Here is an 18629-nt window from a genome sequence, read left to right as displayed (position 1 = left end):
GTGTTAAACCGCTGAAATCACAAGACTTTGGCGATCCGAATCATGAGTCGATACACTGATTCATAACGGTTCGAAGCTTTGATTTGAAATCGGTCTCGGATGGGGATGCTAAATGCACGAGACAGTTCAAAAGTTAATTTCCAAAACATCCTTTGTTTTCTCAGGAGTAGTTGTTCTTTAGCCCAGATGTCCCGGCATCTAAGATAGATTCCCATCCTAAGCAGGTGTGTTTGTATGCGGCTGTTAGGATTAAGGGTTAAGTGCTTGAGACGCAGCAAATACAAGATTATCATGATTGCAGGTTAAAGAGGATAAAAGGAGTTGTTACCAAATTACATTTGTTTTTATAAACATCACAACACATTGATCATTCAGTTTAGGGCTTTTGAATTTGACAGATTAGATTGTTACATTTATAATTAATATGTATAATATTTATAATTAATATGTTTATGTATATATGTAACAAAGTTCGTATTGTGGAAGGAAGAGGACAAGGGGCCGGCGTGACTGCTGACGCTTTCTTTTATTTACAATAACTCAAACACAACGTGCACACTTCAGCGTGTGGCTTCCATTTACTATCTCAGTTCACTTCCTGGTTCGCGGCACTTCCGGCTTCCGGTTCTCAGTGTCTCTGGGGTTCAGGGTGGAGCGTCAGCAGTCCCTCTCTCTCTCCCATGCTTTCGATTCCACAGGCGTTTTATCCTCTCCCCACGTCCATTACTAGCAGGGGCGTAGCACCAAATTTTGGGCCCTGGGTACAAACCATCTTGCTGGGCCCCCGTACCATGTATGTGTATGTATAGAAAACGGACTTCCCTGCCTTGGGCCCTGGTTACTCAGTACCCTTTATCCCCCCAGTCCCACGCCCCTGATTACTAGAACAAGATACAGGTGTTATCAATCTGCGTCCAATCCACTCACTTACCGCTCGTCCCGCGGCTCTCCCTCCCACTGCAGACCTTGCTGAACCACGCCCCCCTTGCCACAATATAATTAATATTATATAAATTAAAAAATAATTTTATACACATGTATATCAAATGAAAGTATGGTAATTTATATTATATTTATTTATCCCCGTCCAACTCGCAATGGGTTGTGGGCAATATTAGCCATTAGTGTGCATGGATCTGCACTTTGGAATTCTAATCAGAAATAGTAGTCTATCCGGGTATTTTTGGAATACTCGTTTCAAATTTATTTGAATTTTGGATGCTACGATTTGGGATGTACTAATTCTATTTTTGAATACTATTTAAGATGAATATTATACGATTTGGGACACACTAATACAAACTGTGCAGTGCGAAGGGGCGCAAGGACTATAATTCGGAGCCCCTGATCTAGAACAGTCAGTCACTTTGGCTACATTCACACTTTCAGTTTTTGAGATTGACAATCGCATTTAATTACAGGTTTGAGTCTCGAAATGTCCCATTCACACACCAACTTTCTAGCCTAACAAGCCAGATCCACATCAAGATGTTTGGTCTGGAAACTCACCATTGACAGGGCTCAATCCGAGGGGCGGGATAAACGGTTGTCTTTTGCAATTGGATAGCGCTACAACCAACCAGAGCAACGAAGGTGAAGCAGAGCTAGTTGATAGATTAAACTTTCGCTGTATCCGGTCGGCAAAACTCAGAACACATCTTCCCTTCTTAAGAAAGACTTCAGCGCCGTTCTTTGTTCTTTTCTCAGAGAAAAGCTTAACTCCAAGTCTTCCAGAATCGCGGTAAAAGCTGATTCGAAAGACCGCCGTTCGCCAGTTTCTGTGTCTACTAGAAGCACGCAAACGCAACTTGGCCGTCATTATGTTAAGCCCCGCCCACCGACTCTATACGCGATGTGATTGGCCCGACCAGAGAAGGGCGTTTACAGCTCAGAAGTGTATTGAGAGTTGCTAGACCACACTCACGGGCAGATTAGATTTGCTGCCGCTAGGGTGCGTCTAGATTTCTAGGCTACCAATTTACAGTAGCTTCTTGAATACTGCCTGTATGAACATGCAAATGGAGATATGAGCGCAGTTTCATTTGAAGGTTTTACATCCAGTCACTGTTTTTCACCGCATTTAAAAAAAAATGTGTTGGCATGATTTAATTGTTAACATCGGTCCCACATGAATCACTTAAGTTAAACAAACATAATTTGTTCATGTAAGTTCAACATCATGGGTTGAATACATTTTAAGTGACCTAATTAAGTAGTCTCAAAGTGAATTTTATATGGCTCCCTGACATGATTCAAGCATTTAATTTAATATATTAATTTATCCACTTAAATTTAGCCATATGCTAAGCATGCTGGGAACTAACAAGCCCCGCTCCGTTTCAGTTAATGCAACACCGATCATTCATGCAATCTCAACACAAACAGATTAAGTAAACTTCAATTTGATTTATATTTAAGTGGATTGAATGCAATCAAATTAAGTTAGGACAAAATGTATAGCAATTGTGTTGCTTTAGCTCCTTTATTTAAGCAATTTGGACAAGCAGTTAAAAAAAAAAAAAAACATTTCCAGTGCGGACCAACAGCTTAAATGCTCGACTTTCCACCCAGATTTAAAAAATAACGTTGCTGTCGGATAATTAAGATAATTTGACACATGAATTTGCGTCTCAATTGGACTCTTCATGTTGAAAGTGATAGGATTTTCAGTTTTATGGACATTGCTGGTTGCTTTTAAGAGAATACAGGCTTGACTCCCATTGCAAGTTAATATTAACAGTATTCGAGAGGCTACTGAAAGTTCCTGTTTGAACAGGACATTTCGAGACTCGCACCTGTATGTAAATGCGGTTGTCAATCCCAAAAACTGACCTACACTACCGATGACAACATTCTGCTGCTGTGTGAATGAACGTGGCCTATGAGATTGAATTCTTTCACTCTTTTACAGCTGATGCCATCAACAATGCGGCGGGCTTTGGGTTTAATGGCTATAACACAGACGGGACCCCAAAATGGGACAGAATATCGAATTTAAGAATACTTCACATTGAGGTTTGAGACAGACAAAACATGCTACTTCCACAATTTTGTCTTCTCACTCGACTTGAACCTCAAGATATCATCTTTTTCCTTATATCCTAACAGTTTGCCACCAGCTTCAAGATGTTCTTGGATAACTGGAACATTCAGACAGCCCTTTGGTTAAAAAGGTAAATGCCGCAAAACAGAATAATCTTGACCGAGCATGATGAAATGTCTTCCTGAAATCTCTGAAACAATATGAGCTCTTGTTGTTTTGTCTCCATAGGGTGTGTTATGAGCGCTGCCCGTACAATCCAACCGCGGCCACATTCCTTCTCTCAGCCATCTGGCACGGTCTTTACCCAGGGTATTACCTGACCTTTGTCACGGGGATTGCTGTTACTATGGCTGCACGGGCAGTGAGTATTCTTTACATGAAATGGGCTATCAAAATAAGTCAAAATCAGAATTATGTCACAAAGGTTATATCTGATTGATTGCAGATCTATTGGGAGCAGTTTGATGGAAAAATGCTGTTGCATTTGAATAAATTGGATGTTGGTTTTCTCAATAATAAATGAGAGGCATGCAGGGATCGAAAAAAGGCCGAATGCGCTCAGTCAAGGTTATTATTCATCTAGTCATGTGCTGCATAAAACCACGATTCCTCAGTCGCACTATAATGATCAAGGTCTCTCCAACTGAGGAAAAAAGTAGGTCACTTACTTGCAGTAGTCCATCTTAAAATGCTACTTTGAATATAAACTCTTCAGCCCACGGCATTGTCTGCATGATACACTGTTGGATCCAGAATAAGAATTTTCTAATCCACAAGCAAAACTGACTGTGCTTATTGTAAACGAATAAGAATATTCTTGCATTAATCAGAATTTGGGCTATTTGGAATTTGGATATTCAGAATATGTACATATAAACACTAATCTACTTTCATAACCCAACTAAACAAATATTCCAGTTTCTAGAAATAGGAATAAGTTGTTTGGGGTCAGTCCGTTTATGGTAATATTGCAAAGCTGACTTTTCTACATCATTACTCCAGTCTTCAGTGTCACATGATCCTTCAGAAATCATTCTTATATGCTGATTTGGTGCTCAAGAAGCATTTTTTTTTATTATTATCAATGTTGGAAACCGTTTCGCTGCTTAATATTTTTGTGCAAACCATGATGTTTCAAGTTTTTAATACTCTAATCAACATGGGTATGGATAAATATGCATTGTTTATGCAAATGTACATTTATTATTAGTGAAACCATAATCAACAGAGCATGAAGACTAGACATTTATCAAAGGTCATACTGTAGATGTTTTTCAAAGAACTTGTTCATGTCGCTTAAGCTTAAAAATTCAGAATAAGCAGTGATTTCTCTCATTTTAAGAATATAAATAAAGGGAGATTTTACACTGGCAGTTTAGTTCAGAACAGGGCACGGTTTGTATGAAAAATTGGTAATGTGAAAGCGGTCATGCGGACCTGGGAGAGCACCAGTACCACACCATACTTGGAGGAGGTTGTAATATACCATTCACAGATTATATTCATTCATATTCATTATGAATAAAAAGTTCAAATGAACTGCATTTATGTGGAAAATATTTTTGTTTTGTTCCATTATTAATGTATCGTTTGATTAATTAAATGCAAAACATTTCTTTATATAAATTCTGTGTCAAATAAATACGTTTCATATCCATACATTTTTCCATGTCAAAATGAAAGGAATTCTGGGTGCTATATAATGATACAGTCAATTGTAAAACGTTAAGCAATACAAGAGTGAATATTTTTCCTCAGAAACATGAACAAACCAATAAATCAAGAAAAGAATGTGCATGCCAGTATATAGAATATATAAAATTACGTGTACAGAAATATTCCAATATAAGCATTTAAAAACTTCGATTGAAGACTTAATGAAAATATAAACCTTAATCTGAAGTCATTTGTAAAAAAAAAAAAAAATTGTTTCAATTTTTTTGAAGGATCATTGTTTTTAGTCATCATAATCTTTTGAACTTTACACAATTTCCTCTTCTTCTTTTTTCAGGTAAGACACAATGTGAGGCAACACTTCCTGGGCTCAGCCACACTCAAGCTCATCTATGACATAATCACGTGGTTCAGCACGCAGATCGCCATTTGTTACACTGTTGTGCCATTTGTACTGCTGGCAGTAGGGCCTTCACTAAAGTTTTATAGGTCAGTAATGTATTTGCACCAATATGTGAGCCTTCCAGGGCATGTCCTGTTGTCTCTGACCCCTGCTGTTAAGAATTCACCTCGTCTGACTGATAATCAATATGCAACAGGCTCTTCCAGTTTGTTCATGAGTGAGCTCTGGTGATAAATCATTCATAAAGAAGTGAAATGCTTTAGAGAACAGGTCAGAAAGTAATTGTAAACCCACCTGCACCACCGAGCCGTTGCTGAGAGTTATTAGCGGAAGACATAAGGCTGACGGGTAAAAATGAGAGGCTGATTTTATCTCTGCTCTCCGTAGTCTTGCTCCATTCATTAGACGGCGTTACAGGCCAGAGTCTGGTGACACTTTATGAGGTAGCAGAAGACCATTTATTTTACAGCTTCTGCAGAGATAAAAGAAATCTATGATGGTCATTTGTTGGAGCAGCACTGTTAAATGAGTCTGCCTGAAGAACACATAAAGCATTTTCATTAAAAAGCGAGAATTAGGCGGAAGGGTTGGTAACCGGCAGCTGCAGATCAGATTGAAGGCTGTGGGAAACCAGCCCAGGAAGAAGTAAATTATGTTGCGGTAATGGGGAGCTCAGTACACTGGGAAATCCAAGATCATATTGGAAAGTAGTGGAACCGACTGCAAAAAGATCTGAGGCCTCATGTATAACACTTGGATCTGAATTTGTGTACTCAAAAAAAAAAAAAAAAAGTAATTTATAAAACAAATATTTTATAAAGCACACGTTACATATTATATTATTTTAAATTATATAATATTATATTAATTATTAGGGCGGTCAAATCAAATAATCGCGATAAATAAAAGTTTGTATTTACATATGTGTGTGTATTGTTTATAATTATGTATATATAAATACACACTCAATCATGTATATATTTAAGACATATTTGCATGTATATATTGTGTATAGAAAATTTTATAATTTATATTATATGCAAATACAAATATTATGTATATAATACACACAATACACATATATTAATATGAAAACAAACTTTTATTTTGGATGAGATTAATAGCAATTAATCGATTTGACCGCACTAATTATATTATTATACGATACAATACAATACAGTAATTTATTATTATCCTTGATATTGGAAAATTGCACAACTTTTCCCCCCTAAATGTCTCCTCCCCAAAATAACTATGTAGCTTATAGTTTACAATACATTTTTATTATTATTCTTTATTATTTATTTTGTCATCTAGATTATGAATTTAGCAGTACTATAAATGTATACATTTAATGTAAATATATTTAAATGTTTCTTGTATGCAAAAAAAAAACATGTTACACTGCTAAAGAATGTATATATTTTTATTATTTTATATATATATATATATATATATATATATATATATATATATATATATATATATATATATATATATATATATATATATATATATATATATAATATATTGGGGTATAATTAAAAAAATGTTTTAATTCATTCAAATGTGTGAATGGGAAATGTTGTACACTTAAAAAAAAAATCCATGTGGTGAATTTACTTATAGCTACCTATCTTACGTACTAAGCATCAAAAGTATAATCAGTGATATGTATATAAGTGCCAATATACGACAACATCCCATGACCTAAATTCTAATGTTCTGTCTTGCATTTACCCTTTTCAGCTCATGGTACTGCTGCATTCACCTGATCTGCATCTTGCTGGCGCTGGTTTTACCTGTGAAGTCCAGACGCAGGAAACAACAGGAAGAGCCGAGCAGCATTCAGGCCAGTGTACAGAACTGTCTTTCCTCTCCTGACAACAACTGCAACCAGAAGCAGAAAGCCACATGAGGGCAGGAAGGGCTGCTCGACCCGCACACTGCGTTGTGAGGAACTCTGATATCAATTCTGAGAGACACAGAGCGGCCATTTCCTCCCCCAGATCCAACGACACTGACAGTGACATTAACAAGGCATAAACTCCAGCAACAATACAGAGAAAAGAGACGGTTAACCCCATAGTTGCCCTGTTGGATATGGTCACGTTTTGATTTTAAATCGAAAACCTTCATAGGATTGTATGACAATGGGGTGATTGATTATAGAATATGGTGAATAATTGACTTAAGTGTCAATTAATCTGAAGTTGCCTTAAACCCTTCGTATATTTAGCACCAGAAGCCTCGTATGGGGATCGTGTTACATGGGAACGGACCAGTCATTGTTGGCTTATAGCTTCACTACATTAGTGCGGGAAGTCTAGCACTGGAATCAGCCTCCACGGTACCTAGAAGGTTTCTACCATTGTCAGTTAAACGAAGTAACCTCTGTTTTAGTTCTTCTCAAAGGAAATGTGTGCGGTAAAGAAAAAAGTCCTGTGTTGCCAAACTTCTAGGCCTTAAGTTCCTATCTCTTGCATCTTTATTCTTTGTTCATTTCTCTGTTTTTTTTTATTTTTTATTTTTTTAGTAGGTTCATATCTGCTGCTTTCTTTGGGAACAAAGGTCAACCTTTAAGGGAGTGTCTTCATTTGGGAAAACAAAATGTTGTTATAATTTCTGTCAGCGTTCTTTGTTCATTTGATTTTTTTATTTTTATTAAGGACTTTGGGTTGCATTTAAGGGTTGTATCAATGCTGTTTTTAATGGGGGGTAGGTTTCCTCAGGGCACTCGTTTTAGAACATGTCAAATGACCAGATGTTTCACTACCATCTATATTTCTCCTGCAACATAGATCCATCCACCGTTCAATGTTGCTCAGTATCTGTTGTTTGTGTTTTTTATATTACAGACATATGTGACCCTGGACCACAAAAAAAGGTCATAAGTTGCACGGGTAAATTTGTGGCAATAGCCTACAATACAACACAATGTATGGGTCAAAATTATTGATTTTTCTTTTATGCCAAAAATCATTAGGATATTAAGAAAAGATCATGTTCCATGAAAATATTTTGTTTATTTCCTACCTTAAATATATAAAAATAATTATTGATGCATTGATAAGGGCTTCATTTGGACAACTTTAAAGACGATTTTCTCGTTATTTAGATTTTTTTTGCACCCTCAGATTCCAGATTTTCAAATAGTTGTATCTCAGCCAAATATTCTCCTATTTATACAGCTTTCAGCTAATAAATAAATATCAATAAAAACTAAAAAAAAGACCCTTATGACTGGTTTTGTGGTCCATGGTCACATATGGTAAGTGCAATAACCTCTATCTTTTCCATGGGTGCATGTTAAAGGGATAGTTCACCCAAAAATGACAATTCTGTCATCGTTCACTCAAGTTCACCATACCTGTATGCTGAACACAAAAGATAATCAAACAATTGATTGACGTCCATAGTTTAAACAAATTATACTGTGGAAGTCAATGGGGGCCCATGTTACCATCTTTTTTCGAAGTATCTCCTTTTCTGTTCGGCAGAAGAAATAAACTCATACAAGTTTGGAACAACTTGAGGGTGAGTAAATGATGACAGAATTTTCATTTTTGGGTGAACTATCCCTTTAAGTTAAAGGAACAGTGCTAATGTTCTTGTCACATCAACAATAGTCATAATTGTGTATTGGTTCAGTACAGTACCAGCCAAAAGTCTGGACAAATGTAATTTGTTTCTCTTGATCTTAAAAACCTACTGATTTAAAGGTGTATACTTAAAATGTTTAAATATAACATTTGCCAACATAGTCATTAGTAATAACATACGGTAGTAATAACATAGTAATTACAACCTTTTGTGTCGTGTTTGTTTTGCACCCACCCCAGCTAACCACCACGGGGAACTCCTTCAATACAGTTTCAATGCATCATTTATTTCATAGTTTTTGATGACTATTAATCTAAAATTAGTGAATTAGTAATAATTAAGCATGAGGTGGTTCGTCCAGACTTTTGACTTGTAGTGTACTACACATCCAGTACTCAGACACATGCAGTTACGACTATTCAAAAATCACATTTTTTTCAATCCATCTGTACTCTTGGGCCCTAAAGAAATCTACAAATTTTGTGATGTGATATATAAGAATATTTCTTGACCCACTAAGATGTCTAAGAGAGCATGGCTCATGTGATTAATTTTTTCATATTCCCCCAGAATCTACTTTTGGATATATGGAATTATGTAGTTGCGTTTATTTTCTACCAAAGTTTTTACCCCATTGGTCAAAGCGACTGTACATGTTAGTTTCTTATTTGGTCATGAAGGGCTGAAGGGACTAAAGCGTTTACCAAAGTGAGTGTCGCTGTGTTTTTGTTAACTAAACCAGATCAATAAGAAAAAGTTATTCTTGGGCGTGACGTTGACCAGCCTCCACGTGGAGAAAACGCTCTGAACCAGCCCCCTGTGGTTTTGTAAGCACACTTCTTTAAAGTTTTATTATATTTGTCTAAAACCGTGATGAATTACAACCCTGTACCAACAGTTTTAGCAACTGCAAATCTAATAGGAAGATTAATACATTTGCAACTCTGCTGGTATGGCTGCTGGTAAAAATTCAATTCACATTTATTTGTATAGCGCTCATCGCAATAAATATCATTTCAAAGCAGCTTTAAAGAAAAATGCATGGCAGTCTAATTATGTATAATTTGTCTTTTTGCCTATTTTTCTTAAAGATTTCGGTTAACTAATTATTTTAACTGCCCCAGGGCAGTATTTCCCTCAGTAACCAGCGTACTAACTAGCACCTCAATGCAAAACTTGCTTCAAATGTCCAAAGTGCCAAATCACATGAGGTGTACAAAAAGATCATTTTATTTGTACGGGTTTACAACAGGGTGAGAGGTTTGTACTAAAAATAAAAAAGTGATTTATTTGGTCTTAAACTGACATTATTTTTACCTACTGAGATTTTGGGAGGAATTATTTTTCACTCTCTCCCTATTTGCACTTTTAGTAGGAATAAGTCGGGGTCGTGCTAAAGTAGAGAAACTGCCGAAGCAATGCAAGAAAACCTCAGTGTTACAGTACGTGCTTAATGGAAGTTGAAATGGATGACTTTGCCCAAAATGTTAAATTCATTGTAGCAACAAAGCAAAATCAGGATGGTGTTCTAGTGTTATAGGCTTATTTTGTAAACATGCTCCATCCATAGAATGACGTTAAATGTGTGTTCATTGCTGTTTTGTGTAAACATTGTCTATTTGTTCAGATATTGTTCATCTAAATACAGATAATCAACATCTTGATTTTGTTACGGCCCAAGTAATGGTTAAGGCACAGTTATCTGTAAAAATGTTGGTTCTGTCATTCATTTTCATACTGGTTGTAACTACTGATTAAGCAAAGAATGACCCAAAGCTGTGTGAAACTGTAAACTACTGTAATGCTTCTTTTTTTCTTTTTTTTAAATTGTGCAATTGTTGTCCACCAGTCACCTCAGTTCTGTTGTTTGCCATTGTCTTGTTATTCTCTAGTGGTCATACAAAAATGAGTGATTGTGGCCCTTAGTGAACATGCAAACCGAAGCTAAAGTTTTCCAGATATTGCAGAATTAACTTTTCCATTGTAATTCCTACTGACTGGTTGTGGTGTTGCATAACCTGACAGTGTGCAGGGAAACTAAGGATGTTAATGAAATGCAGCACGTTTGTGGAGAGATAAAGGAAAAGTAATACCTAATATGTTAGCTATTTAAGTATAAATCAATTTACCAATATACATTATGAAACAAGATTTTTTTTTTTAATTTTCCAGAGGGGAACAAACACTGTCTCCATTTATTTCTGTAATAATCATAAATTGAGATGTGATACCAAGTATTTGAATTGTTTGATGAACTGAGTGGTCTGGAAGTTGTATCAAGCAAAATAAATTTTCCTTTTAAATAAAGGACTTGAAATATGAATTCCAGTACCATGATGACAGACACAAAACAAATAAACCATATTTTCCTTCTCAGTATTCATTTGGTGTTTTGTTATTTTACACAAAGATATGACAATGAATGCAGTGAAATGCTACAATATCATACCATGGATGGATGTTTTTTGTTATTTGATTGATAGATAGATAGATAGATATAGATAGATAGATAGATAGATAGATAGATAGATAGATAGATAGATAGATAGATAGATAGATAGATAGATAGATAGATAGATAGATAAATAGATTTTTGTTGTTTATCTGACTATCGAACGCTCTATCTGGAACGAATGCTGTAAAACGGTTTGTCCAAAACATGGGCGTCACTTGCCCAGTCAGTGGGCGTGTTTTGGACACAGTGGGCGTGGACATGTCTAGTTAATTTTAATTTCATCCACACCCCTGCTCACAAAATGGCTGTGGTGTAACGCAAGATTATCGAAAACAACAGTGTGAATTATATCGAATTAATCGGATCTTCTAGCAGGGAGGTGTAAGTGACAAGTTACCAATTGGAATTATGTGAACAAACGGACGTCCCTTTTTTTGTTTTGTTTTTTAAACGTGAGTTCGTGTCAACTATTTTGTTATTTTTACGTGAGTCAAAGTAAGTTTATATCCTTTTTAACTGCTACATAGTAGCTTTTTGTCATTGTTAAAATGATATTAGAGAGAACAGTGGTCACACATAGTTCAGCTACAGCTGTCAGGACACGTGCTCTTTCTTCACTCAGTGTTTTTAAAGAGAATGTTGTTTGTCAGCACGTGTGTGCATGTATCGACAATTTAATTTCAAATGCTGCTGTCAGTTTCAGAAAAAGTATGGTATGATACTCATTGCACCTTTAAGACTGTGGGTTTGAGCTGCTTTCAAAAGTTATTTTTTCTCGGTGCTTGTGTAAGCTTGTTTACCACTGTGCCGTTGTGCCACACTATGGAAACGTATTATATCCGTGATTCCCAAACCAGGAGTAACTGAACCCCAAGGAATCCAGGGGTATTTTTCTTTCTTTCCTGGTATTAAACGATTAATGTAGGCGATATGAATGTAACAATAAATGTATTTGAATATATAAGAAAAATCTAACATATGTGCTTTCCATATAATCTATTAGGAATTTTTTTGCATTGTATTATAACGATTTAGTTAGTGTGTTAATTTTAAATCAGAAATCAGTTTTGAATATGTTATTGTATATATATATATATATATATATATATATATATATATATATAAAAAAAATCATATTACAAAGTAGCTATAAAAAGTTGCTACTTACTATATAGGCCAGCCTAAAAATGCTATTCTTCATTTCATATGGTTGCCCAGCATCTTTGTCTCTAATGGGTTGTTGACTTTTATGGTTAAAGATCATGTCTATTATAAGAACTATGCTGTTTGCTTCACTCTGATGTGAAATCCATATGTGCTCCCAACCCAGTGACCTTTACCCCAAATCTTTATACTAGGAGTACACTGAAATTTAAGTTACTCAGAAATTGTAAAATTACTATTTCTTTTGTAAGTCATGTATGCTAAGGCTAAAACCCACCCTTGAGCAAAGGCGTGGCTCTTTAATATTAAATACATGCGAGCTGATCCCTTCTGGATTCTTACTGATGACTTCAGACTTCATTAATATTAAATACATGTGAGCTGGACCCTTCAGGAGTATTACTTATAACATCAGACTTCATTAATATTCATGAGTTAAGCTCAGCTGGACTAGGAGTCACTACACAGAGAGGTGGGGCCTCGCACTTCCTCATGCATTATTCATGAGCCCCTGGAGTGACAGGCAGAGCCCTGGTCGGCTTGTTAGTACACAGTCTGAGTGACAGCGTGAGTGGAGTATCAACAGCATAAGGAAAGACAGGCTTGTAAACTCAACTCACAGGGACTCTAGCTCAAGGTGAGTACCGGTATCCATATTCTTAGCCTCTGAGTGTGAAGAATGAAGATGAATGAAAGCATAGTATTTGGATTATCTGTTATCTTCACTCGTCTTTGTGTGTTGTGTATTGGGGCTGGGGAGAGGGGGTGAACATTGCTCTGTCAATATTTGGCTGAGGGGCTCTCTATGATTGGCTCTCTACCATTGTGTGATCTCTCTGGGGGGCAGCTGGGATGCTTTCAAGGGTGTGTCAGCAGTCCAGTGATGAACAAAGACTGATGGAAAAGGATTCTTCACTTTTAGATATTTAAGTTTGTTGACACAACTTGTGTCTTTTTGGGCACCGAGGCCACGCTGGTTATTTTTAACCTGTTATGGTGCTTGGCTTGTTATGAGGAAGTGGCTTTTGGTGTCCGGCTTTCATTTTTGATGGGTTGTACCGGGCTGCTGAGTTGGCAAAATTACCCTGGAAAAAAGGCCTTATTTACTTTATTTAAATGCTTCATTATAGTGTTTTATGCTTATGTTAGAGTAAAACTTAACATTTAGATCTGTCTTAATCACTGGCTCTTAAATTGTTTGGACAAACATGTTTAAAATCTATAAATGTCTTCTGCTTTATAGCAACATCAAACCAAGTGTCATTCAAGGTTTAGGAAACAATGATTTTTGTTTGGCTTTAAATTATAAAATAATATAATTTGATATTGATGCTGTTTTCTTGTCAAAAATTAGTGGATGATGTTTTATATAGTTAATGAGTTGAACTACATCTGTTGTTACTCTTATAGGACACGTGTGTGAACTTGATGTCATACATTGACTAAAAGATTTTTTGACACCAGTTGAATGTAAATAATTGCAAAATACAGTTTTAAGTGTATCCAAAAAGAGTAAGATGCCCTCCCACTATTAATTTTTCATCTTGAACATAAATGTCACTAAATCTCAATGCATTTATGAAATGGTTGTTCTTTTTATAATACTTATTCCTGTCTTTTTATCTGGATATTAATTCATGTACATCAATATTAATAGCTATATGTGAGATTAATTCCATCTGAACAGTTTTGAGGTTAAATTGAAATTTTATAGAATTTGTTTGATTTTAAAATGATTTTTATGTTGATTTAAATTGGAGATTTTGTGTACACCATCCTTAATTAATTTTTATTTTATTTTAAAGTGAAATGTTGATAGATAGGTTCATTGCAATAATCATTGTAAACCATAGATTATTTATTAAATGGATCGATGAATTATATGCAAATTTCAAACTTTTCATTATTTAAAAGGATACAGTGCAATTCAGAAGCATCCCTTTGTCACTATTATTCAAGTTGTCAAAATGCATGAATACATACATTTTAAATATTAATTCAGCTACATGTACTTACTATAGAGTTGTGTTTAGGGTTAGTTACTTTTATGCATTTTACTGTTATTACTATAGTAAGTAGCCTACATGTAATAACGTAACTATACTTCAACCTTAAATTAAAGTGTTTAGTAAATGAATAGTAAAATGCACAGAATATTTAATTTATTAATAGTATTGTCCCCATCTTTCCCTACTTTTTGAATCCACTGTTTAAACTGGCGCATATGATTCCATATAATGTGCCTTTGTATTCTCCACAGTGAAGATTGAGTGATATAGAGCACAAATTCCTCCATATAAGTGTGCTTGCTGTGTTTTAATGAATGGACTTGGACTACAGTTTGCATTACTGAGGCCAAAGTAAAGCCTTGTTAATTTGCTCAAACATTGTTTTTCCCTTTTCTAAGGACCATTAAAATGCTTGAACTACTTCCTTCATTCTTCAGAATAGCAACTTAGTATAAGCTTTGGGAAAAGGCTTTTGTGTGTGTGGGCATTAGTGCATTAATAATCAGCCCAAAGAATATTGGTGTAGTAGACCCTGTTTATTGCTCAGCCAGCATTAGAGACTTTTAACTTTGTATCATTCAGGCTTTATCCTAATCGATATTGATAAGGTAGTTGCCTACTGTCTGTTCAGTTAGCATGCGGTTCATCATTAACTCGAATGGTTTGTGCAATCCAGCAAGACTGGGCTTGTTGCTGTGTGTCTTGTTCTTCTACATCTGCTCTGCTTCAGGGGGAGAAGCCACAGTCTTTTATAATGGCTGAACAGAGGAGAGTTTCATTTAATGATGTATCTCTCCTGCTCTTTTCCACGTTCTCCAGCGGCTTTCCTAATACAGCCATGGACGTGAGCACCTCTCTGAAGATGAGTTCTCTGACCACCCAGAGTTTGTTCAGCTATGTGGAGGAGGAGAACCTTTCGGCCATCAAAGCTCATCTGGACAAGTATAGAGAGGTGGACACCAGAAGTGAAGTGAGTGTGCAGAAACCCTTGAATACCACTTATTACATTTTGTAACTTAACTTGCTGTGCATCAAATATAAATCTGATATATATATATATATATATATATATATATATATATATATATATATATATATATATATATATATATATATACATATATATATATATATATATATATATATATATATATATATATATATATATATATATATATATATATATATATATATATATATATATATATATATACATATATATATACATATATATACATATATATATACATATATATATATATATATATATATATATATATATATATATATATATATATATATATATATATATATATATATATATATATATATATATATAATATATTGCCATGGTGTAGAAATCAGACTTGGAGGCATCACTGTACTGTTTACACATTCATGCATATGCTCTGTACAAAAGCACTCGCTTATTTGCTCATTCACTATATAAAACGTTGTAAATGGCTTATATGAATGAAAATGATTAGCTATGCAATTTTACAATATATATCTATTTGACAATTGGCTAAAGAGCCCTAGATTTGCTGTATTGCTTTTGTAGCGCTATACAATTTGGTCAAAAACCCATTTTATGATGATATATCAATATGACTATTGAAATAAAGGATGTTCAAACCCGATTCCAAAAAAATTGGGACACTGTACAAATTGGGAATAAAAACAGAATGCAATTATGTGGAAGTTTCAAATTTCAATATTTTATTCAGAATACAATACAGATGAACATTAAATGTTTAAACTGAAAAAAATATATAATTTTAAGGGGAAAATAAGTTTTAAATATTATGGCATCAACAAATCTCAAAGAAGTTGGGACAAGGCCATGGCCTTTATAACTCGAAGTTGCTAGTTTATTTATATCTCACAATTCTGAGAAAAGAAGTCAGGTTTGCGAGTTATAATCAGAATTGTATTATATAAAGTTAGAATTGTGAGATAAGAAAAAAGTCTAAATTGCATATTTATATCTTGCAATTCTGAAATAAAATAAGTCAGAATTGTGAGATATAAACTCAACATCTCAATTGTGAAAATTGTCACAATTGTCACAGAAAAAAGTCACAATTATTTTTAAAAATGTTTTATTCTGTGGGAAGCTTACATACTATTGAAATAAAAAAAACATTGGTTACACTTTATTTTAAGGTTCAGTTATTAACTATTACCTAGTTGCTTCTTAGCATGCATATTACTAGGATATTGGCTGTTTATTAGAACTTCTAAAGCACATATTAATGCCTTATTCTGCATGACCTTATTCTACATCCCTTAATCCTACCCAATACCTAAACTTAAATGCTACAAAAACTACCTTACTAACTATTAATAAGCAGTAAATTAGGAGTTTATTGAGGCGAAAGTCGTAGTTAATAGTGAATATGTGTTCCCCATACTAAAGTGTTACCAAAACAGTATACTGTAATTAAAAATTGAGTTATTAAAAGTTATAATTTTGTTTATTTTTATTTTTTTACAGCATAACTTACAGAGCACACATGGATAGGCCTATTTATTTGTTTGTTCAGACTGCAAGCAACAGACCTGAATCAAATGCACCAAAATATGAAACTGAAAACTTGTTATTTAAACTGTTCGAACACTGCACACACAGTTCTGTCACACCAGTATCATTCTCTGTGTAATGCTTAAATGTTATGGTTAAACTGTGGACAGTGCATTTACTGTAAACATGTTTCTTGTTCATTTATACACATGGGGGAATGAGTTGAAACTATTGTCCTTGATAACTGACAGCATGCCGAATATGTGGTACATAAACATAAGGATGAAACTTCCTCTGGACATTTTTTCTAAATCTGCTTCCCCGTTACTGATGTGTACTTAATCACTGTCTTCTGCTGTAGAACGGCCAGACTGCTCTCATGGTGGCGTCAGAGCAGGGCAGTCTAGAGATCGTGCAGGAGCTCATCCGGAGGGGAGCAAATGTAAATTTGGATGATATTGTAAGTAGCTCTTCACACTCAACTCAAAACACACACAGCAAAGAGACACAACATGAGATATCACGTAGGCAAAACATGATCCTGCACTTGTTTTTGGAACAGAATGACGTGATTTAAGTTTTATCAAGCACTGATTGTCAGTCACACCTGAATGCACTCTTCTGCAAAAAGAGTCAGTAGTTACTCTTCCATAAAAAATTGCTAATTTAACGTGTGCAAAATTTGGATATTGCATTAAACATTTGCAAATAAAGCAGCGTTTCTATCCAATTTTTTCAAAAGAGCAAATTTGTCACTTTCTGTGAAATTGGCACAAAATATCTGTAATAAAAATGGAAGTTGCTGCAATTCAGTGAAGCCATTGGGGATTTTTTTTCCTCTACATCATGAATGACTTGCGCCTCAGAGCTCCCAGACGAAAAACCAATAAATGCTGTCATGTTATCTTGCCGGATGTTTGTGAAGGCAATCATGTGAGACACTGGGAGATCATTATACCAAATCATTTTGACGGCAGACTTTGGAATAACTAAAACAGCATTGGTGATGCTGTGCAATGAAATTGGTCCGCTGGTTAGTCCAGTTATCCAATCACATCCACTGTTGAGGCAGTCACAGTTTTTTTTCCCTTCGCATTTATTCTGCATATGTTTTCATAGTAGGTTATCACATGTCCTCTTATTGTATAAAAATGATTTGGCTCAATTAAGCCCATGTGTTTTAAAAACACATGCAATAAATGGAAACATAGCCTGAGTGTCTACTTTGGTAGACTACACTTCTTCAACTAGATATATGATTTCATAGGTGTGGGTGGGTCATAGAATCTAAATAATTGTTACCCAACACTGTCATTTTGCAAATGACTAGATGACGACGTTTACAGGCACAAACACTTTGAGCAGATACACAGTATAGTGTATAACCTTTCTGTGGCAGTTGAAGAATCTTCACTATGACCACCTGGTATGACCAGCTGGTATGATCTGAAACTCTACAGACATCTTCTAAACGCAAGATCTTTAGATGTCCGTGTAATTAAATGAGCAGTCTTTTTCCATTTGTCTTAGGATTGCTGGACCGCACTGATTTCAGCTGCTAAAGAGGGACACGCCGAAGTGGTGAAGGAACTCCTGGAGAACAATGCCAATGTGGAGCATCGAGACATGGTAAGACACAGAATAAAGTTATGAGATGCCTTAAAGAAGTGGGTCTTGTCATTGTGAATGATGTCTGTCTTCTTCTGTACCTCCCTAATTATTTTCTTATTTTTGTTAGGTTTTACTAAGGTTTT

General features: G+C 35.1%; 2 protein-coding genes and 1 long non-coding RNA gene across 7 annotated transcripts in view; 2 read left to right on the top strand and 1 right to left on the bottom strand.

The window, feature by feature from the left end:
* The window catches only part of mboat2a (membrane bound O-acyltransferase domain containing 2a), a 71340-nt gene extending 60253 nt beyond the window's left edge, over positions 1-11087 (top strand). Inside the window, exons 9-13 of the mRNA XM_067455362.1 lie at positions 2912-3015; positions 3109-3173; positions 3272-3404; positions 5055-5206; positions 6870-11087. Of these exons, the coding sequence (XP_067311463.1) occupies positions 2912-3015; positions 3109-3173; positions 3272-3404; positions 5055-5206; positions 6870-7038 (623 nt within the window). The 3' untranslated portion in view covers positions 7039-11087. The remainder of the gene's footprint in view (positions 1-2911; positions 3016-3108; positions 3174-3271; positions 3405-5054; positions 5207-6869) is intronic.
* LOC137091165 (uncharacterized) lies at positions 45-6996 on the bottom strand. The gene is made up of 3 exons (XR_010908033.1): positions 6861-6996; positions 5415-5592; positions 45-726 (listed from the first exon to the last, which is right to left on the bottom strand). It is a non-coding gene; the product is annotated as an uncharacterized lncRNA (long non-coding RNA).
* A 392-nt stretch (positions 11088-11479) lies between the features above and the next one.
* The window catches only part of kidins220a (kinase D-interacting substrate 220a), a 58397-nt gene continuing 51247 nt past the window's right edge, over positions 11480-18629 (top strand). For 2 of the 5 annotated variants that reach the window (XM_067455352.1, XM_067455348.1), the window contains exons 1-4: positions 11480-11673; positions 15171-15321; positions 17237-17335; positions 18406-18504. In XM_067455352.1, coding sequence (XP_067311453.1) covers positions 15190-15321; positions 17237-17335; positions 18406-18504 — 330 coding nt within the window. In that variant the 5' untranslated portion in view covers positions 11480-11673; positions 15171-15189. Of the gene's footprint in view, positions 11674-12375; positions 12980-15170; positions 15322-17236; positions 17336-18405; positions 18505-18629 lie in introns of those variants that run through there. The other 3 variants (XM_067455349.1, XM_067455351.1, XM_067455350.1) reach the window with 3 other exon arrangements.

The sequence above is a fragment of the Pseudorasbora parva genome, chromosome 10, assembly GCF_024679245.1.
Source record: "Pseudorasbora parva isolate DD20220531a chromosome 10, ASM2467924v1, whole genome shotgun sequence".
Classification (NCBI taxonomy): Eukaryota; Metazoa; Chordata; class Actinopteri; order Cypriniformes; family Gobionidae; genus Pseudorasbora; species Pseudorasbora parva.
The sequence above is the reverse complement of the archived record's forward strand: the minus strand, read 5'-3'. Positions and strand labels throughout refer to the sequence as shown.